The sequence below is a fragment of the Mya arenaria genome, chromosome 5 (assembly GCF_026914265.1).
Source record: "Mya arenaria isolate MELC-2E11 chromosome 5, ASM2691426v1".
Lineage (NCBI taxonomy): Eukaryota > Metazoa > Mollusca > Bivalvia > Myida > Myidae > Mya > Mya arenaria.
In genome coordinates, this window is record NC_069126.1 from 72,933,493 (window position 1) to 72,957,356 (window position 23,864).

At 32.7% G+C, this 23,864-nt stretch overlaps 2 protein-coding genes and 1 pseudogene across 5 annotated transcripts; 1 reads left to right on the top strand and 2 right to left on the bottom strand.

Moving 5' to 3' along the window:
- Nucleotides 1–1,280: 1,280 nt before the first annotated feature.
- Nucleotides 1,281–2,731, bottom strand: LOC128236298 (cerebellin-3-like). The gene is made up of 2 exons (XM_052951186.1): nt 2,471–2,731; nt 1,281–1,883 (listed from the first exon to the last, which is right to left on the bottom strand). The coding sequence occupies exons 1-2, from the start codon at nt 2,709–2,711 to the stop codon at nt 1,432–1,434; spliced, it is 693 nt and encodes a 230-aa protein (XP_052807146.1). The 5' UTR covers nt 2,712–2,731; the 3' UTR covers nt 1,281–1,431.
- Nucleotides 2,732–2,903: 172 nt separating this feature from the next.
- LOC128235939 (putative uncharacterized protein DDB_G0282133) lies at nt 2,904–5,715 on the bottom strand (annotated as a pseudogene).
- Nucleotides 5,716–8,265: 2,550 nt separating this feature from the next.
- Nucleotides 8,266–21,634, top strand: LOC128233534 (uncharacterized). Of its 4 annotated transcripts, none has more exons than XM_052947250.1 (12): nt 8,266–8,401; nt 9,626–9,913; nt 10,498–10,815; nt 11,086–11,373; nt 11,625–11,927; nt 12,548–12,850; nt 13,830–13,862; nt 17,059–17,178; nt 17,629–17,668; nt 18,765–18,781; nt 19,243–19,313; nt 19,686–21,634. In XM_052947250.1, exons 1-12 carry the CDS (start codon nt 8,353–8,355, stop codon nt 19,842–19,844), a joined length of 1,989 nt encoding a protein of 662 aa, XP_052803210.1. In that variant the 5' UTR covers nt 8,266–8,352; the 3' UTR covers nt 19,845–21,634. The 4 variants fall into 4 exon arrangements, with proteins under 4 accessions (XP_052803210.1, XP_052803206.1, XP_052803209.1 ...); XM_052947246.1 differs by having other exon boundaries at nt 8,310–8,401; nt 9,611–9,913; XM_052947249.1 differs by having other exon boundaries at nt 8,310–8,401; nt 9,611–9,913; nt 13,830–13,856.
- Nucleotides 21,635–23,864: the final 2,230 nt, after the last annotated feature.

The following is a 23,864-nucleotide window of genomic DNA, read 5'->3' on the forward strand; positions in this document are numbered from 1 at the left end:
CATACTTCGATTTATTATGTTATATCGTATATTTTTCGAATTTTTTATTGATTGACCTTAATATGACCTTGACCCTGACCTTGAATTGTCCTTAAGTGTTTTATTCTAAAGCCTACTTCTACTAACAACAGATTACTGTTTATTGGATTTGTGTATAGCTGATACTTACCTAGAAATAAGCTTATCTATCTAATTAACTATAAATGGCGGCCATCTTGGCGGCCATCTTGGATTTTGGGGGACCCCTTGATCTGTTGCTTGGGGTCTGGCTTGAAAAATATTCGCAATACCTCATACCATCACCATGCAAAGCAGCTAAATTCTAGAATTAATAGTGCAATTATTTCCAAAAAGACCCTCACTATAATGGCTGGCCGCCCAGAAAAAAGAGCGAAAATCAGTTGATGGGTAAGTCGAAGACAGAGATCAATGTACAGACACTTGTTCGAAACAAAACGAATGAAGATACAATAATAACCATAACCATTCAACGTGAGAGTGTAGCTTTAAGTATGAAATATTGTTACACACAGGCAGTAATAAGTAGTAAAGTTGTACCAACAGCTCAAATATTGGCAATTATATACATGTATCGAAGGCGGTAACCCCAAAATCAATTGATAACGATATGTTAATACATAGACATACATCTTTGTATGTTGTACAGTAACGTTATGTGTATCTCGATGAGTGTCTATTTGACCTTTAAGTGTGTGCCTCTAAAAGTAAAAGTTTGGGCTACTGTTCTTGTCCCTGTAGTTCCCAGTTTATTGTTGTAAATATCTGAAAGTTGTTTTCTACATACGTCTTTGTAACCATAAGTCTTGGTTATTTTTTTTTTAAATACAACATTATCGTCTTGTTTCGCTTCCTCTTGACCATTAGGATTCAGAAACGTAGGACATGTTGCATTATCAAATACTTCAGTTATTGATTTCCAACAGGCATTTGATATATTTCTGTTAATACAATGGAAAAATGCGATTGTTTGAGAACTTTCACTGTCCGATAACTACTTGTCTACTAGTAGAGACAAAAAAGACAAATTCACCATTTGTACAGTTACATTTCATGACCAGCCTTTATCGAATGCTAGATAACTACCGAACTAGCGAGTGTCTACACTGACCTTAATCGTTATCAAACAGGTTAAAAAGTGGATATGCTCGCAAAGTTTCTTTATGCTAACGATGATATACAGACGATATGCAGTGATTTAAGCTAATTTATATTTCAATGTATATCAATCTATCATATTGGTCAGAAGTATGGCAGGGTGATCATTTTTTCCAAAATGTATTTCTTTACAGGAAAATAATTCTTATGAACACAACACGACTATTTGAAGAAACAGAGATAATTGATTTTAAAACGTTTGAAAGATAAAAAGATAACCGTACACCTTTATTTAACAACGTATGCAATTACATTTTAACCCACAACAGGGTTGTCCTCTATTTCTGCCACCAGAAACCCACTGAACGAGGTGTAGTGGTCGCCGTGAAGATTTTCACCCAGGTCGGCGTTTTTCACTGACACATCCTCGTTTTTCTGAAGTTTAAGGACAAAACTCATCCCAGAATTCTCCATTCCCGCTGCATGGCCGTCGACGTACAGTTTACCTACTAACGTGGTTCCTTGCATAATCGTGTAATGTGTTGAATGACCGTAGTAACTCTGAAGGGACACGGAAAACGCGTAGATTCCGGTAACCGGCGCTCTGAAATCTCCAGCATGACCGCTGTAGCCATTGCCCTCGTTTAGGATCACATGGTCAAAGACGATGTTCTGATTAACCCCGAGATTAGCAACTGTCCTTGATAGTGCAGCATAAAAAGCCACGGTGCCGTAGGGAAGATCTTGCCTTTTTAACCTCTGGTTTCCTGCAATAAGAGTAAATGTCACATTCTTGTGATGTTTACATGAGCTGTGCATTGTGCAACAGTAATCGAAGCCTCTCGCCCAAAGTTGCTCGCGATATTAAGAAAATGCTTCAAAACTATATTATTTAATCTAAAAATAGAATGTTGTACGTAAGAATTAAAAGAAAAAATGCCTTTTTCTTCTTTTATTTCATAGTTCATGATGAAAGGGAAATCAGGTTTTTACATTACATTTCTTCCACTAAATTCACATAAAAATAATTCATTTTAATGATCAACTAGTTATTAAATGAAAATGAGGCCAAACGATCACGTTGGGGACCAGATTGGTCGACTAGAGACCAAACTTCAAACAATTATGCTCTGGATACCATTGTTAAATGAAGTTGCGGTCATAACACGTTTTGGTTAATGAAAAGAATTTGTGAATGTTAATATCATATTGACAGGGTCTTCAGATAAAACATAAGCTGACGGTTGTTTACTAAATACCGTCTTCTTTGAAATATAACTGTACAATATAGTCTAGTAGTCGAACCGAAATGCGCTGTGAACATGATTATGAAATAATTAATGATTAATACAACCTCCAGTGTTGTTAAGATCAGGTGGAAGCTTGGAATAGATGCTGTGTCTTCCTTCCAATTTCGTCACGCGTTCACGAAGTTCTTGATTTTCTTCATTTAACTGTGTCAAGAGCTTCCCCAATACAGCGTTTTCACTCTCAACCTTTGCCATTCGATCTAAAATCAATCGATAGTCTTTCTGATCAAAACATGTCACATAGAAGAAGAGTGTTAGAGTTAAAATACAGCGAAATAAATACATGCTGATCCGATAACTGTGTAAACTGTATTTGATTTGAGTTTCCAATGTAAATGTTAGTTGTGATAAGATGAGTTACGAAGATGTATAATGAAGGTCAAGGTATATCTATACTTGAGATTGAACATATTAAGAGTTGGGCTAACTAAAATCGACCAGACTACAGCACCATATCGTTTATTATGTCGACATTCGTCAGTACAAAACTGTCATTGCGGGGAGTAAGAGTGAATTAGGTTCTTTGAAAAACACACTAAGAGTTCCTGTCAAGCATAAAACGACACTTCAATTATTTTCAGAAGTTTACCGATCTACATGTTTCAAGAGGTCAGTGTCTCAGGTTCGTTCGTGTAGAAAATTCGGAATCGGTTTTCCGAACAGAAAACATTACAATGAACGTCTCAATCCACGGTCTTTGCACTACATGATAAAGCATAGACCTGGGCTGTCCGACTATGGATTCAGTCCGTCACGTAGTAAGTTAGAAACCTTACTGTGTGACATTGTAAGAAAAATTAACTTTGTGAAAAATGTAAGAAACATTTACTTTGTGACATTGTTGGAAAAAGTACCGGTGTGAACATTGTAAGAAAACTTACCTGTGTGAACAATCAAAAAAAACATTACCTGTTTGAACATTGTAAGAAACATTAACTGTATGAACATTGTAAGAAACATTACCTGTGTGAACATAGTAAGAAACATTACCTGTGTGAACATTGTAAGAAACATTATCTGTGTGAACATTTTAAGAAACATTATCTGTGTGAACATTATAAGAAACGTTTCCTGTGTTAACATTGTAAGAAAAATTACCTGTGTGAACATTGTAAGAAACATTACCTGTGTGAACATTGTAAGAAACATTAACTGTATGAACATTGTAAGAAACATTACCTGTGTGAACATTATAAGGAACATTAACTGTGTTAACATTGTAAGAAACATTAACTGTGTGAACATTGTAAGAAACATTACCTGTATGAACATTTTAAGGAACATTAACTGTGTTAACATTGTAAGAAAAATTACCTGTGTGAACATTGTAAGAAACATTAACTGTGTGAACATTGTAAGAAACATTATCTGTGTGAACATTATAAGAAACATTTAATATGTGAACATTGTAAGATGCATTACCCATGTGAACATTGTCAGATACCTTACCTGTGTTAACATTGTAAGAAACATTATCTGTGTGAACATTGTTAGAAACATTAACTGTGTGAACATTGTAAGAAACATTACCTGTGTTAACATTGTAAGAAACATTACCTGTGTGAACATTATAAGGAACATTAACTGTGTGAACATTGTAAGAAACATTAACTGTGTGAACATTATAAGGAACATTAACTGTGTGAACATTGTAAGAAACATTATCTGTGTGAACATTATAAGAAACATTTAATATGTGAACATTGTAAGATGCATTACCCATGTGAACATTGTCAGACACCTTACCTGTGTTAACATTGTAAGAAACATTACCTGTGTTAACATTGTAAGAAACATTACCTGTGTTAACATTGTAAGAAACATTATCTGTGTGAACATTGTAAGAAACATTATCTGTGTGAACATTATAAGAAACATTTAATATGTGAACATTGTAAGATGCATTACCCATGTGAACATTGTCAGACACCTTACCTGTGTGAACATTGTAAGAAACATTACTTGTGTGAACATTATAAGAAACATTAACTGTGTGAACATTGTAAGAAACATTAACTATGTGGACATTGTAAGAAACATTACCTGTGTGAACATTATAAGAAACATTAAATATGTGAACATTGTAAGATGCATTACCCATGTGAACATTGTCAGACACATCACCTGTGTGAACATTGTTAGAAACGTTACATGTGTGAACATTGTTAGAAACATTAACTGTGTGAACATTGTTAGAAACATTAACTGTGTGAACATTGTTAGAAACATTACCTGTGTTAACATTGTTAGAAACGTTACCTGTGTGAACATTGTTAGAAACATTAACTGTGTGAACATTGTTAGAAACATTAACTGTGTGAACATTATAAGGAACATTAACTGTGTTAACATTGTAAGAAACATTACTTGTGTGAACATTGTAAGAAACATTACCTGCGTGAACATTGTTAGAAACATTACCTGTGTGAACATTGTAAGAAACATTAACTGTGTGAACATTGTTAGAAACATTAACTGTGTGAACATTATAAGGAACATTAACTGTGTTAACATTGTAAGAAACATTACTTGTGTGAACATTGTAAGAAACATTACCTGTGTGAACATTATAAGGAACATTAACTGTGTGAACATTGTAAGAAACATTAACTGTGTGAACATTGTAAGAAACATTACCTGTATGAACATTATAAGGAACATTAACTGTGTTAACATTGTAAGAAAAATTACCTGTGTGAACATTGTAAGAAACATTAACTGTGTGAACATTGTAAGAAACATTATCTGTGTGAACATTATAAGAAACATTTAATATGTGAACATTGTAAGATGCATTACCCATGTGAACATTGTCAGATACCTTACCTGTGTTAACATTGTAAGAAACATTATCTGTGTGAACATTGTTAGAAACATTAACTGTGTGAACATTGTAAGAAACATTACCTGTGTTAACATTGTAAGAAACATTACCTGTGTGAACATTATAAGGAACATTAACTGTGTGAACATTGTAAGAAACATTAACTGTGTGAACATTATAAGGAACATTAACTGTGTGAACATTGTAAGAAATATTATCTGTGTGAACATTATAAGAAACATTTAATATGTGAACATTGTAAGATGCATTACCCATGTGAACATTGTCAGACACCTTACCTGTGTGAACATTGTAAGAAACATTACCTGTGTTAACATTGTAAGAAACATTAACTGTGTGAACATTGTAAGAAACATTATCTGTGTGAACATTGTAAGAAACATTATCTGTGTGAACATTATAAGAAACATTTAATATGTGAACATTGTAAGATGCATTACCCATGTGAACATTGTCAGACACCTTACCTGTGTGAACATTGTAAGAAACATTACTTGTGTGAACATTATAAGAAACATTAACTGTGTGAACTGTGTGAACATTGTTAGAAACATTACCTGTGTGAACATTGTTAGAAACATTACCTGTGTGAACATTGTTAGAAACATTACCTGTGTGAACATTATAAGGAACATTAACTGTGTTAACATTGTAAGAAACGTTACCTGTATGAACATTGTAAGAAACATTAACTGTGTGAACATTGTTAGAAACATTACCTGTGTGAACATTGTTAGAAACATTAACTCTGTGAACATTGTTAGAAACGTTACCTGTATGAACATTGTTAGAAACATTAACTGTGTGAACATTGTTAGAAACGTTACCTGTGTGAACATTATTAGAAACATATACTATGGGATCAGTGTAAGAAACGTTACCTGTGTGAACATTGTAAGAAACATTATTTGTGTGAACATTGTTAGAAACATATACTATGTTATCAGTGTAAGAAACGTTACCTGTGTGAACATTGTAAGAAACATTAACTGTGTGAACATTGTAAGAAACATTACCTGTGTGAATATTAGTTAAAACAGAATTTATTTCAAATTAACATATACAAGGTATTTTAACAGCAATACAAATAATAAGGATTGGAAAACAATTTACTAAAAACTTATGTAAATTCCTTTTCTAATAGTTATTTAATTCAATAAACATATAATATTCAAATCCGATCAAGATGCTTAAAATAAGATGTGTGACATATTTCCTTATAAACTGTTATCATTTCTAACACATGTTGCTATATAGGAGGTTTATCATCTCATGCATGCCATACTGCCCCCGACGCCGAACACTATCCGAACAGACCCGATCAAGCATCGAATCCCCTTGAACTTGATATAAACCTCTGCACACACAGAAATATGTCCTTGTTTTGTTCAAAAGTTAAGCGATCGTCACCAAAAAGTAAATTATATATAGTTGGTGCACAAGGAAGGTCATTGAAACATCGCTGTCTCTGGGTGGAGTAAAAAGGGCATATCATGAGGAAATGGGACGCATCTTCAATTGCGGTGCACGTACATAAAGGGGAGTCAATGACATTTTTTCTGTGAAGATCATGGTTAAGCGAACTACACCCAAGTCTTAGACGACAATGCATGATTTGGTTGCGGCGCGAACCGATATGTAAAGTGGAGATGGTTTTGTTGAGTGTGTTTGAAGTTTGTTTTTAAAAGATTGGACTGTTTCCGAGTGTCTTGTTGCAATTGGAAGGGAGTTCCAATCTCGGACTGTAGCATGGAATATCGTGTGGCCTAACTGTTGCTATTTTATTTGGGATAGTCTCTGAAGCACAACATAAAATGGGTTTAGCAACTTCATCGGCAACATAGTCAAAATCATCATTGTGTATAAAACTCCAGTCCTTCATCGCAAATTTGTCTCCGTAGTTATCATAATTACAATTATCATATAACCAAACACGACGTTTATTTCAGGTCACTTTAGGTTTGTCGAATTTTAAAATGAATATGGCTACACCGCCCCCAATTCTACCGACACGATCGCAACGAAATGGTAGGGAGAAATTTGGAATTATTAAATCGTAGTCAGAAACTCGATCAGATAGCCATGTTCCCGTGAAAATCAATACATTACATGGTTGAGCATCTACCTCAAGAATGTCAATTTTAGGTTTAAGACTTTGGCTATTTAAGTGCATACTGCTTAACCCATTATTAAGACTATGATCATATGATGAAGAAGATGATTTTGCAGATACATTACTTTCGAATGGGCCGGGGTTTGGGTAAATATCGCCTGAAATGAGGACTAACATTGCTAACAGAAACCAATACGAATACATACAGTGTGGCGGAATCATAATGCACGAACACGGGCAGTAAATCAAGCATGAAAACAAAACAATACTAGTACAGCCAATGCATGAAAACAAAACAATACAGCTAACCAGGTCGCACATAGATACTGGTATGAAAAAGAATAAACTCCGGATAACTAATAAAAAGAAAAAAGATGCTCAAAAAAGTGCATACTGCTATTCAAATTAATTAAGTGTTAACGGTAAAAAATAATCTCATAGTTAATACATAGAACACATGTCATTAAGTTACGTTTAAGAAGTCATATATGTTAACAATAAAAAAAAAATCGTGATAAGTATTTATGTCAATATACCATACAGTAAACTTCATTGCCCAACAAGTCGTTGTTCAATATATACTTAGTTAGTTATGTGTGAACATTGTAAGTAACATTACTTGTGTGAACATTGTTAGAAACATTTACTCTGTGATCATTGTTTTTCAAGGAAGTATAGTTGCAAAACGACAATCGCGGACAAAGGAAAAGCTTTGATCCCTAACATTGTGAAAAGAGTATAGCTCTTGAGAAAAAAAATGTCCTTTAAGTGTTTTCACTGTATACTTTTGTATGGTTACAATCAGTAGTAATTAAACAAACTTCCGTTAGTCATTGATATCACACTTAAGGCATTAGTTTAATATAGTTCTTGAATTACAACATTTAGTAATGCTTTCATTTTAATTGTATTTACACATATTGAATACATAGTTAATAGGTTATTATGATGGTAGAGAAGTGTTCGGAATGGATTTACTTTATTTGTTAATCTTGTTTGCGCTAAGTTTTACAAGAGGTATTTGTTTACGTTTTATATACTATTTGTGTATTCAATATATTTAATAATGAAAAATAAAGAAAACAGATGTATCCCGACTTTAGTGCATGCTAGAACTGAATCATTTTTTTTCTCCAAAATCATGGTCTATACCGTTATTCTTTCAATTGGATAACTTTTACCCTCATAACAAAACTCAATCACCTATTGCTTATCTACGGTCAAATCATAAAGGCAATAATTTCAAGCTCTACGGTGAAACGATGTAAAGTAATAAGTATTCAACTGAGTTGTTTAATCAAAGTTTACAACATAGTTTAAGTTACATACTCGACTGTCCCTGTAGTTTCAACTCGGTTATTTGGCTAGTATTTATTTTTCCATTCACGAATAAAGAAACAAAATACTTGCTGCATTAGGTTTATGAATGCTTCTTATGTACCGTTTGCCTTAAAAAAAGGGTCGCCAAAAAGATCAGTAAACCTGTAAACCATAAACATGAATATTTGAATGTTAATAACTTTCACTGTTGACACATTCCAGCATAAACATGAAGTGCTATAAAAGTGTTTTATAGCACCTGTTGCATACCGACAATTTGAGTTGTAAAGACTTTGTCTACCTATCATTCGATACCGGGATCAAATCTAAAATGTTTCATATTTTATTAATAAAATAAAGCAGCTTATTGAGTTCTCTTAAACCGCAGGCTTTTTGATAACTTCAGTACCGCAGCATATTCGATTACTGCAATTCCGCGGCTGCATTCATAGTTTCTGTTTTAAATGACACTCTTGTTTGAAAAAACTAAAATGAAACGAAAAACATTTCGTTATGATTGTTTCATAATTGTTCCATGTTAGGATAAAAACTCAAATAACAAGCTTGTTGGAATATTGATTTGTTAATTCAACGTGTATTTTTGTCATGACATCATGTGTTTGACGTCAATTTACAAAATGAATGGTCTTAGTTGCACATAACAAAATTATGCAAATCGATGGATATCATAATGAAAAAAAAATCACAAAAGCAAATGTATGTATGAAGGCCCAAAATCGAGCCATTCGGATCATATTATGTTTGTTCTATTAGCTTAATATATTGAATGTTTATAACATTGTTTTCAATTTCATTATAATATCGGTATATTCTCTCAAATGTATGACTGATCTTATTGGATACTTTCATCTGCATTGCCGATGTAATGCTTTAATGCCATTAAAGCTTTTGTTGTTGTAGAAAGTGAGACTGCCTGTGGTAATCTGACATATCTCGAGCCTGCATTTCAATGGAGAAATGTGACGTTTGTGTTCGAACCGGACAATTACCAAAGCGATATACTACCTATTTTGAAAAACGAGCAATACAATATGGGCGGTCAAAGGGTCTCAGTCAGTGCTGATCCAACCAGGAGTGTGTACCTTATTGTTTTAAACACCTACGTTGGCGGTAGAAACTATGCGGGCACGTATTTTTCTGTGACTCACAATAAATGCAGCTCAGATCGAGTACGCCTAGATTTAAGAGGTAATGTTTGTTGACTCAATAATGTATTTTATATAATAATATATATTTTTTTACGAAGTAGTAACTGTAACTATAAAGACTAACTGATTCTTCAATTCTTAAGAATTCTTCATTTATAGTCAATGTATATGTTTGCAAACAGCTAAATAGAAAATATAATATACTGTGTAAGTAAAGTGCAGTTATTTCTCATTTGTAATTTAAGCTACACTCTCACAGGTGGCCAATTATGATACTTTTTTAATCAAACTGTCTCTGAATCGGCTTTTTTTGGCATCAGTGCATATTAGGTAATCCACAGTCTGATCTCAGTTGTTTGGTAAATTGCCGGAATTTCATTTTTTAAAGCGTTTGTAGCGCTTTAAGGGTTTTTCGAACGTAAATATGATAAAATTTTAATCTGATCGTCTGTCAACAGTCTTATATCGCTGCTTTCAAGACATTTACGCAAAAAATGGTTCATTTAAAGACAAAAAATAAAACAAGTTGAAAACGATGAGTCTATGAGAGTGCAGCTTTAAAAATAATGTTAGTAACTCCTTATTACTTTACAAAGTTTTCCTTATATTCATTTGGATTTTCAGTTATTTCAGATTGCGGATATATGTATATTAGGACCAAGGTGGTTACCGTTGGAGGATATGTCGAGTTAGGCTACTTTCCCGCTTTAAGCGTTATAAACAAGTATCATCTTTATGTTCGCCAATGGTATAACGCCACCTCCTCATCAGATATGCATTTATTAGATGATTATTTGTCTGAGAGAAAGGATCCCAACTGGGAGTTTGTTCTGACAATACACAACGTAAACCGATGGACGTCTGGAAACTACAGCGTGAGATGCACAGATGACCGTCCTGGAAGGAACAAGTTTACACAACCCGTTGAAATAAACGTCATTGGTAAATCATTAAAATCTTCTTTTCATACACTATTCTTATTATTTCATAGAAAATTATATTTCTTTTAATAAACTTGTGCTATTATTACCACTAATTATATTTGTATGTATGGTGTTTAACATTTTGTATAAATAAACATAATCTAACAAACGAAAAAGCTAACAAGCTATGTTACGTGCCATTTGGTTACAACTTGTTAATGTTAATCTCAAGTATTTGTTTGTAGAGAAAAAACAGATACGTTATTTTTCCTTAATCTTACGTCATCAGGTAAGCCCTCGCTTCATTCCTATAATCATACTTCCGAATGTGATGATTGCTTAGTCGGAATAAATGGACAAGATTTGGGCAGTCATATTTACTGCCATACAACCGGCGGAACTGTTCCAACAATATATGTCGGAGATAGAAAAGTAACCGTACACTTTGTTAGTAATGATACATACCGGCCGTCGTATGTTGCGAGTAAAGACGACCACATGAAGGTCGTTACATGCAGCGTCTTCAATGCAGCTATGGCAACGCCACTTAACACCAGTTCCAAACTTTATGTCGCAGGTTGAGTTAAACATGTATAATTTCATTTCTATCGTTGTCAATTATTGAAGCTTGTGTACATGTAGCATTTACCACATTTAATACTGTTTAAAGTATCCTAAAATAATATTCAGCGGACATGTACCAGCCGTTCGCGTTCAATTTATTTCGATCAATCCATGCACGCGCATTACTTTTTTGCTGTGTTTAATCAAAATAGAGAGAGAGAAAAGCTTATACAATGAAACTCTTACCATTCAAAAAATCTCCAGTTAAGCCAGACAACGCAGTTCTCGCCGTACCCACACTGAAAGAAGGGGAACCAGCAGAAATCACGTGTTCTTCCAAGGGAGGGAGACCGCCGTCAACATTAACACTAATGATCGGTACGATGAACGTGACTGCAAATGCTAGTACAACAACTATTTTAAACGAAGAGTTCGGAAGCTTCACAACACAGATTGTTTTGGAAGCAGCTGCTAAGAGAGAGTGGCAAACGCGAGAGGTGATTTGCTCCCAACGGACGCCGTTGTTTTCTAGCTATAAAACTGAAAAAGAAATTATAGACTGTAAATGTGAGTTTCTTTTTCCTTAATGACGAATGGAATAAAACCATTTATTTTCAGGTCGCAAAATTCAATTGGTACATTTCGACAAAATTTATACCAAGTGACCATACAATTTTAGTTTGTGTTAGGTATTTTAATATGTATATTAAGCAAATTAACTGAATTCGATTAAACTGAGTGCATACAGAGGATGATGTTAGTTCATTAATGTAGTTGATTTCTACGGAAGCGTTTCCGGGTCTCGAGTTGTCTTGTTAAGCATCTCCTAGTAAAATAAAATAATGTTTATGCAACTGTAGCGTTATAAACCACCTAAACCCATTTATCGTCCTAAGTTAGAATTATTTCTAGTTTGTTTGTTTCTGTTCCTTATTGTGTTGCTTGTTTGACTCACCAAGGCGCTGACTTAATCATCAAGTACTATATAAAGACAAAACGGACATATTGAATACATTTCGATGCTACAATCCGTGTACATGTTTATATATCGTTTTAGGCCTTTACCTTCCTCCAACACACACATAAGAGGAAATCTAATGACGACCGTGTTAACATATAAATAGATATATACTATCCAAAATATAGTTGCAGATCAATAAGTGTATTCGTATAATTCATTTTTACAGACCCTCCGTCAGAGATATTGCTGGAGTCACCAGATATGCCCTCCAGACTTCAAGACATCTACAATCTTATGTTTAGCTGTGAAATTAAAGATTATAACGATAACTGCAGATTAGAATGGACCTCAAACAAACCTTCACTCCTAGAGGGTATAATTCCAAAAGAAATAACGAACGCTAGATCCATAAGGTCCATAATGAACGTATCAGTCACCAAGGAGGACTTGGGCAAGGTGCTTATCTGCAATGCTGTGTGTTCCAGCTTTCAGCGTGACATCTCGAAGTCGTACGCTCTACTGGTACCTTGTAGGTTTCTTCAAACACTTCGAATATGAGCTTATCAACACCTGTCCAGTTATCGCTTAGCTAGTACGAAAATTTAGAATATACGCAGCAGAAATATGCAAACAATATTCTCAGCGAAAATACGCTTGTCCGTATTCCATTCCGCTTACACAACGTCATAACAAGTATTTAAAATACAATGTAAAATACAAGTTGCATTGTTGAAATATCGGCAAAATATGTACTGCATTATATATATATATATATATATATATATATATATATATATATATATATATATATATATATATATATATATATATATATATATATATATATATTATTTTAATTATGTTATCTAGTACGGTACATAATAAAAGGGTTATTAGTACTGTCTTTGTGTCTAGGATATCTTATTCTACTCTCGTGGATTCAGATTTTGATTGATCTCGGCTATTTTCTTGTGAGTTCTGAATCTTCAAGATTCCTCTTGAGTCAAATCGAACCTCTATGATCAAAATGCAGTACGAGCACCGCTATTACTCTTCACTGATCGAGGTGTTTTATGCGCGATATAAGTACAAAATATGTCATACACGTTCATTGATAATTTATAGCAGTTCTGGTATTCAAAATATTCTTTTAACGTCAAATATTGTATTATATATAATATTGCCTAAGATCAGAAAGATTTGGTTGTACATGCGTACTCGTATGGTCAGCTGAATATATATTCTTTAATAAATATTGATATGTTCTATGTAGGCTAGCTTGCGCAATAAAATGGCCACGTCAATATGTGGAGACACATTTGTTTGGCATTTCTTCTAAATATGCCGAACTCTTTTTGCGAAGTGATTCATAATTTGCAGTTCCATTCTTCGCAATAGTATTATTTGTATCAATCTTTTGTGATATCGAAGTATTGAAATTAGTCTCATATAGCCATCCGTAAATTTATTCAGACGTTACGTGTATTCATTTATTTCATATTCGCCAGCAGCCAATACTCCCGTCGTCCCAATCGGTAAAGGTGAACGATTTACATATATATTATCATTTTTAAATGCTTGCATTCTAAAAGTTGCCACATTATGACAAACAAATACAATAATGTAAAGGCCAAACTTGACACCCTTGTGCACTTTTAGGGCACTACTAGTGCACAAAGGATAAACCACTGTGGTGTTCAGTTTATATCTATTATTAGATTAGACTATACTTTCGATTTTTCTGGGTCAGGGAGAATTGCTTTACTGTAATGGTTTGATATCACTGATTAGATCATTTTCTCTCGTTCGAATTGTTGAATTTGCGATCAAATATTTTACCATTTATTGATGACTTTATGAATATCAAGGATTTCTACAAGTCATTTACTTGTCATATTTGTGTATTTCTAATTTAAAGCAGATGACAAAGAATAATTTATACTTAAAAAAAGTTTATGTGTAAGCCAAAATTTAAAACAGAAATGTTTACATAATGTTATTATTGTTATGCTATTGTAACTTGAATGTGAAACAGCAGTTTTGATAATGTGAAGTATTTTTACTATTACGTATACTATAGTTAAGCTTCGAATCGTTTAGTTTAACAACAGACCACAATTTCTCGAAACTTCTTTAGCCAAATAACATTCATAAAATTGATCATGTTATAAGGGACAGTTTCGAGAAATTGGTGCCAGAACTGATTTAAATTAAATGTTTGACAAATGGAAAACATATTAAGTTGAAAGTAGAACACTATTTATGACACTAAGTCTTTTATCAATATACTTCTTTATAAAATATGTCAGCATCGGAGCAACTTCACCTTTTTAAATTTTATATACATAACATTATGTTTCATTTACATAGATATCAGTACTACAGTAGTAGTAGAACAGTACTGAACATGAGAGTTGGCATTCAATTATCTAAAAATGTAATAAACACACACACACACACACACACACACACGCACGCACACACACACACACGCACACACACACACACACACACATCTGAACAATTTGAAGGCTTTATTGTAATTCAGATACTTAACATAACACATTTAAATATATTGAGATAAAATGCCATGAATCCATAATTGAAGTCCTATTATTATTATTATTAGTAGTAGTAGTAGTAGTAGTAGTAGTAGTAGTAGTAGTAGTAGTAGTAGTAGTAGTAGTAGTAGTAGTAGAAGTAGTAGTAGTAGTAGTAGTAGTAGTAGTAGTAGTAGTAGTAGTAGTAGTAGTAGTAGTAGTAGTAGTAGTATTGGTAGTAGTAGTAGTAGTAGTAGTAGTAGTAGTAGTAGTAGTAGTAGTAGTAGTAGTAGTAGTAGTAGTGGTAGTGGTAGTGGTAGTGGTGGTGGTGGTGGTGGTAGTGGTAGTGGTAGTGGTAGTGGTGGTAGTAGTGGTAGTAGTAGTAGAAGTAGTAGTAGTAGTAGTAGAAGTAGCAGTAGTAGTAGTAGTAGTAGTAGTAGTAGTAGTAGTAGTAGTAGTAGTAGTAGTAGTAGTAGTAGTAGTAAGCAGGACAATTTGAAATAAAAACCTGAAATGTATGAATGTCGGTATATGACATGTTATGCTTGGAAAGCCCAGAAAAGTAGAAAAGTATTTCCACTGGAGTACAGAATACATTTGAAACAATAAACTGATTGAAAATACAAAAATACTTTATGACAGTTACAAATGAGACAACATAAAATGTGTATGAAACAAACATAATAGCTGTCCCTGTTGTTTTAATTGTATAACCATAATACTAATGACTTACGAAAAAGTATTAATAAGTAATCAACAACTATAACACTCGTTTTACTATTTAGTTAATTTGTTTATGATAAATGCTGTACAGCTTAAGTATGAGAGTTTAAAAAAATCTAAGACAAACTTCTTAATCTTGTTGGTAATAGTTTTAAATATCATTCCTCTCAATATAAACCCTTTTCAAATGATACCTTAACAAAGAAGGGTCATTAGACATAAAACATGACAGAGTGTGGGTCGAATACCTTAAACACTTATCATACAAATATTTTTCTTTATAATTGAATTAAAATTGTAAAAACCAGAAAAAGTTAAATATCACTAATACGCGCAGTGTTCGATTTGACCTCAACTGAATAGTTTGACTACTTATTAAAAGCCTTCTGCTTTTTCTTTTCAATGAGGAAACAGTCACTATCGTAATGTGGAAAAAATTAAACATCAGGAAATTGCATGCATCTGTTTATTACATGCCTGGTCAGCTATGGCTTACAATCACATTATAAATTCTCTCTTACCCCTAATCCCTTGTCATTGCGATGATTATTATAGACCGAAGAAGTCATTCTGGTCAGCTCTTCGTCTTTATTTATCCTTTCCATTGTCTAACCCTAGTGCACCATCAAGTAATCAAGAAGTGCACAAACTGTCAGGTAAACCTTGACAGTACTGTACATCGCAAGTGTCGTAAGCCTTTTCTTTGTAAAGACAAGTCCCCTTTGGCCATGACAAAGTACATTGCAGTTATCACAAAGGACCAGAACAAATAGAGACAGTAAAGAGTTACTTCTTGATGAAACAAAAGACCATAGATACATTCCGTACAACGTATGTCATTTTGCAAAATATAAAGCAAAGAAGAGCGTATGGAATTGAGTCTTTACAACACCTTATTTTCTATGTATTATATTGCAATGAAACAAGAGAGTAAACCAAATTTTGCCTTCAATTCCCTTATTTTGCAGGTTTAAACAAATATGTAGACCCGTTTATCTTAAGTATAGGCTGAACTATCTTTTGATAACATTTTAAAGTCTGAAGTACACCCTGCCGGAGTCTTTTGGAAGCAACAAAATACTTTTTGCACAAACCACCAAGCAAAAGTTTTAATCGCTAAAATTAAACATGCGAGCAAATTACATCGAAAATGCGGAATGTTTTGGTGTAGTATTGTAATATTAGATCCATTTGATGTTGGAACAAATAAGTATGTTCTTTACACATTTTTAATTCTAATATCAGTTCAGCGTATCGTTAATGTTCCTGTACAGTCCAATATTAAGTTATGTGTACCTGCAACCTCGTCAATATTGAATTAAAGTTTCTGGAAATAGAATACAATTTAAGCCACTACTAGGGCTATGATCGCTGTCAACGAACAGTCGCAATAAAACCGAGACTTTTTTATTATTTGGATGTATGTTTGTTTCCGAAGGATCTAATGTATTATTTGTATTTACCTAATTTACAGATAATGAGAAACGGGGAGTAAAGGAAACAGAAAGTGCATCTCCCTTATCATGGATAGCTGTGGCAGTTGGATGTCTTGTACTTGCTTTAGTTTTGGGATATGTGATCGTTGTCAGGAAAAGTAAGATGTTTCCTTCAAAAATAAAACATTTCGCAAACCAGATGGAATTTGGTACCAATTGCCTCATTTGTATGCTGTTGTGTCTTTTCTTAACATTAAACAGTTTGCAAATCAGTTGAGTGTTTTGTACATATAGCTAAAATGGTGGGGGTCTGTGTTCAATGTAAGAAAAAGTGAGAAGCTTTTCCATACATAAAAACGGGTCACAGACAAATAGGATATAGTTCTTCTTTTTTTTGGTATTATAAGATGCCTTTCTAACCTTAACAGTTTTACAGGTTGCATACGACATTATTTAGGGTTGAATGTATGACCGTTGTTTGCTCATAAGTCGGACATGTGTATAAGGAAAATGTAAAATATATAAAAAGCGTATGCTCGTTGTACGATGTTTAACGCGAGGTTAAACACTTTTAGTTCCTGCGTCTAGATTTGAAAATTTACTTTCAGGAAGTCAACAGAATGGAAGAGTAAACATACCAAATGAATCGTAAGTCTATGTACATATATGTTTATAAGCAATCTGTTGTACGAACAACTGAGTTTATCCTTTTTATAACGAATGATTTACTTACTGTGAATCTAGATGTACTAGCAGAATGAAGAACTGTCTTTGTGAAAACAAACCTGGCCTCAATATCACGAACATACATAAGTCATATCTCTTTTGTTTAAAGTACATTCTCTTATAAAGTATGTTATTAAAACTTTATCAAGATTATAAAGAAGAAATATTCTACAGAAAGAAAACTAAATAAGTACAACTAATTGTTCTTGAGAAATTATTCAAGAACATTTTTCCTCTAGTGCTTTTCATCGACACATTCCATCGAACAATACGCTTTTAAAAAGGGTAAAACATATACGATTTTTATACCTTTCGTTTTTATATGTTCAAATAATTTGAGATTGAGATGGAGATTTAACTTGAGTATATTTCATGGCATCCGGGCCAGGTTTTAAACATGCCCAGTTACAGCAACTTTAAAGGATGTTTGCATTCTGATAGGATGATTTTGATGATATTAGAAAATTCCCCCGCTGAATGGTAGTTACATTGGTTTGTTAAAACAGCAAAAACTAATACAATGTTCAATGACATACGTCAAAAATGTGGAATAACTTGCTAGAACCTTATACGTTCACATCAGTTATGTCAAGTTGTAACGTTAATACGCTCAAAAGAGTATCGAACTATTTAGTTAAAGTATTTAAACTTTAAGAGGGAAAATCTACATTTTAGCAGCGTCTTAAACAGCAGTGTTAAAAAAGTTAAATTGAAAGAATATGAATTCACCCTATATTATATTCGCTGTATGCTGTTTTCCCTACAGAATATGTTTATGTATCATGTATAATAAACATATATGAGTTCATGTTTTGGTCATCATGTTTAGATGCTTGCAATTTGAGTTACTAAATGCAATATGCCAATAAACTTTAAAGTTTAAGCCTTTTCGATCTAACTTAACTTATTTGTAGACCAATTAATGTTTTATTATGCACACTAACTTTAATTCCTAGTATATCTTAATACCTGATGTTTTACGTCTGAATTTACTCTGTAGAATACAATTGTATTGCAGGAACAACGTTCAACTCGGTAAGTAAGAAATACATAACATCCGCTCTGTGTAGTATATCAACATTCATAATAATAAGTAATAGTTACGGGACCTCCAATTCGTTACAAAACGGTTATCGTTCCGATATGGGAGTTAGTATAATATTGAATTTAAGTATAAAGCTGTAAATATTGTCTACGTGTATAGTGGTTTGTATTTGCTCGCCATGACACGTATTAAAGGCCCTGCATTTCTTAAAATTGGTCACAAGACTTCGTCTACTTCTTTTTCTTATTTTTTCTTCTATTTCTTCTTTTTCGTCGTCTTCTTCTTCTTCTTCTTCTTCTTCTTCTTCTTCTTCTTCTTCTTCTTCTTCTTCTTCTTCTTCTTCTTCGCAAACGATCTTGCTAATTTTACCGATTGTAAGTTTCAACAACATTCTAGTGTATACCATTCCATTTTATTTACATTTTTTAAGGATTCGGCTATGTATTTTCAGGAAATGTTGAAACAGGCGATGCTTCTCCTTTCAATGAAAATATACAACATGCGCCCTGCGTACCGACAAAGGTTATACGATAGTGATACTCGCTACATAACACATCTTACAATAATGAAACGTTAAGTACAAGGGCAAGCCCGGTAGTAAATACTTTAAACGTAGAACCTGTTCAGAACCTGTTCAGAGACACAGTGTAAAGGCCTCACACCATTGCATTGCTACGCCTGAGGTGGTATTCAATATACAACTTAAGTGAATTTTATGGTCATACATCGTTGATTTCATTCACACTATTGGTTAGTTATTAATAACAAGTAATCCGGTAAGCTACATCGTTCTTAGATCCTATTAAGACCAATACTCGATACCAGTCCTGGATTTAATGAACGTTATATATTATACTTTGCTTTATTCATGTATAACTTTATTTCTGTTTTCAGGCGACAGACGATGGCGCATTGGTTTACGCTGATTTGGACATTAAATACTTGAAAGAAAGCGCTGCAAACAAAAATCGATCAGAGGGATCCGATCCAGTGGAATATGTCGATATTAACTTCTCAGCGAAAGCATTAACCTCTGAAAGCAAAAACGTTTAGGAAAAATAATTAATGTGTTCTTTTAAGACAGTATTATTTTCTTCAACATTTGTCCAGTGGGATAACTTCGTTCTGGCAAAAATTGTTTTTTATATCTTTTATATTTCAGAACAAGTATCAATGATTGTGAGCGCGGTAACTTATCCAATATCCGGCTTTCTAATAATGGATATTATACCTTAAACTTGCAAAACGATGCATAAGCTGACTAGAGTTCGTTACGGCGTCACTTGAGGTTAAGGTTTATACAACACAACCGATATTATTAAAGTTTACGAATTTTCCTTTTTTATTTAATTTTGTAAATATGTTTACATCAGTAGATAATTTAGTACTGTATTGTACTAGTATTGGACAAGTCATATATCAGTAATATACATGCAGCTTATGTGAAGATATGTTCAAGTTCTTGGTAAGAAAGGAGAGTATTAAAAGAATATAAAGATATATAGGCTAGGGTAGTTTAATTGTAGAAGGGGGAGATGATTGAGAAAGATTTCAGGTGAAAAAAGTATGAAAATACTTACCGTTGTTTGCTTTTTAAGTAATGTACATATATACTTTTATTATAGTAGTAAGAGACAGAATGTTTTGCCAAGTAAAACTTGAGCTATATAAGAATAATACCATTCGATTTCACTTTCTATTTTGAATTTGGTTATACTTACTTCCATTATCTTTGCTAAACGAATTTAATTAATTATTCGTTTTTATTTTTTACATTCACCATACTGTTGTAAATATGGCATTTTGCTTTCAATACTATGCAATTACTGATTGCCGAATAATCTTTTTTCAGTTGTAGAAATTATTTTGTTTTATCATCATTTAGTTCTGAGATATTCCTTTTACTGATTAAAACCAGACTGATCTGGCACTCCAAGAACAAGTGCTTTATTGTTTCAATATGCACGTTACACAAAGGTTAGACTGGACTATCTAACAATTTAATAAAAATATACTTAAAACAACAATAAAAACGACAACACTATTTTACTACAAACGTTTAAGCTTTTCGAAAAAAATAAATATCATATTATGATTTTTATTATTTTTGTGCAAGTATAAAACAAGCGTCTCTAAACTCGCCTTAAGAATGTTAATTATGCTTATATTTGTACTGCGTCTATTACTCATCATATATGATTTATATATTGCAAATCCAATGTAGGCTAGCAGTATATTGATATCATTGTATTCTTTACTGTATACTTTGTATCCTATAACAATATATTTAAGTGATTTAAATGAATGTTCAAAATTACAACTCTTGAATATACCAATTATAACATTCCAGAAATGTTCTACATATCTACATTGAATAAAAAAGTGGTCGAAATCTTCCATTTCATTACACACGGAACACATTGGATTAGATCTTATTTTCCAGGTGTATAGGTTTTTATTAGTAGCTGTTATTCTATGAATCAATTTGAACTTAAATTGTTTGATTCGATTATCAAATATTTTTTTATTCAACACAAAATAAACCGAATTCCATGTAATATGAGTATCATCAAATTCTGTTTCCCATGACCTGTGTGTGTATGGTTTTGTGAATTTCTTGCCAATTAAGAGTTGTTTTATGCATTTGTTAGTGCTATTCATGAACTTAATTTTGTTCGGTAATACTATAGTACAGTCTGTTCTAACGTTTGCTCTTATTGAATGATGCGTGTTTAATGTTTGTTTCCAAGTTGTTGGAATAGCTTTTTTTAAGCGGTGTATTTCAGATATCCAATTAGATTTTGATTTTAATCTATTTAATATAAATGCTTCATTGATCTTTCCATCTTTGAATATATCGTCAACATATATAAAATTAGATTCGATCCAGTTATTAAATACCAGGGATTTCCCCTTCTCTTTAACAAAGCGATTACCCCATACGATTTGCTTTCTTATTTCTGTAAAGGATGTTGGAAGATTAACAAAAGCAGGATTTTTTAGTTCAATAAAAGCGTCCAAAACACGTTTATAAAAAAGTGGTAGTTCTAATTTTACTTTTGGCAGAGATTTTAGGCTGTCTATATTCATATTAAAAATGATTAAGTTCTTGCCGTATTGATTTAGATATAATTGCGGTATTATTTTCCAGGTTGCTATTTCTGGTTTCTTAAGTGTTTTAACCCATTTAATTTGAAGAGTTTTGTAGAATGTAAAAATATCAACCATTTCTAGTCCCCCATCTAATTTATTACCGATTAGTGTTGTTCTTTTGATTTTCTCACTTTTATTGGACCAGAGAAATTTAAAAAATAATGTGTTTAATTCTTCAAGTACCTTCTTTGGTGTGAAAAGGGATTGCATTATATATGATATTTTAGATATAAGAATTGATTTTATTACCGTTAATTTACCATAAAATGTCAGTGTTCTTTTACTCCAATGATTAATTTTTACTTTGATTTTTTCTATCTTGTCATTCCAATTCAGTTCTTGCATCTGGCTTAGATTCGTACCGAAGTAAACACCTAGTGCTTTGATATATGTTTTAAATTGGATACCAGAAACGTTTTCAGTTTTACATCCTCTAAGTTTACCTATCCATATTGCCTCGGTTTTGGATTTATTCAAATACAAACCGGAAACGCGACTAAAATCATTAATTATGTTTAAAATAACAGAGATTTCATTTTCATTTTTTGCAAATACTGTAGTGTCATCTGCAAGTTGTGTTATCTTAATGTATGCATTCTTTGACACTTTAATGCCTTTTATATTTTCGCTAGTCTTGATTTTTAACGAGAGAATTTCGACAACAATTATGAATAACAAAGCAGAGATTGGACATCCCTGTTTAATGCCTCTACTTAGCTTAAAAGATTTAGATTGCCATCCGTTATTAGTAACGCGTGAATTAATGTTTTTATAGATAAGTTTTACCCATTGTTTAAAATTTTCTTTAAACCCAAATTTATCCAAACAAATCATCATGAAAGGCCATTCAACCGTATCAAATGCTTTTTTAAAATCTAGAAATATTATTGCCCCTTCCAAATCTGTCTGTTCAGCATACTCTATAATTTCCTGTATTTGTCTGATGTTGTTTCCAATAAATCTATTTTTAATGTACCCTTGTTGGTCTTGGCTGATAATTTTTTGTAAGACTTTTTGAAGTCGGGCTGCTAATGTTTTTGCAAGAATTTTATAGTCGATATTTAATAATGATATTGGTCTCCAATTTTCCATACTCCCCGGGTCTCCCTTTTTGTACAGAAGTGAAAATATAGATTGTTTTTGGGAGTATGTAAGTTCTTCTTTCTCAAAACATTCATTAAAAGTATCCGTTAAAAAAATACCAATTGTATACCAGAATTGTTTATAAAATTCCGCAGTAAGTCCGTCGAGGCCAGGACTTTTGTTTAATTTCATATCATTAAGGGCGTCTGTGCACTCGTTCAGAGTGACATGGCCTTCACATAAGTCGGCATCAGTCTCTGTGAGTTTTGGCCTTATTTCAATATTTTCAAAATAATGTTCTATGTTTGTCGACACTGCTTGAGCCGAGTATAGATTTTTATAAAAATTAACCTCTGCTTTAAGAATTTCATTTATACCAGTAATTGTTTTACCGTTTATATTTAATGAAGTGACCGTTTTCCTGGTTTGACGAGACTTTTCTAAATTAAGAAAATAACTTGAATTAGTTTCACCTTCTTCAAGATTTTCTACTCTAGATCGAATTTGAGCACCTTTTGCTTTTTCATTATAAATATTTTGAATTTCATTTTCTAGCTGTTGTATTACATCATCATTTGATTGGTGATTGATATTGTCATGTGCATGCAATTTCCTTAGTTGTTTTTCAAGTTTTTGTAAATGATTATTTCTGTTTCTTGCCATTTGTTTAGAAAAACTGATTGAATATTCTCGTATTTCATGTTTACATATTTCCCATTTAGTCTGCAGAGAGTTGATATTTAATGTTTTTGAGCGTTCAAAAATGGCCTCTATATTTTTACAATAATGAAGGTCTTTTAAAAGAGAATTGTTTAATTTCCAGTAACCAGGACCCCG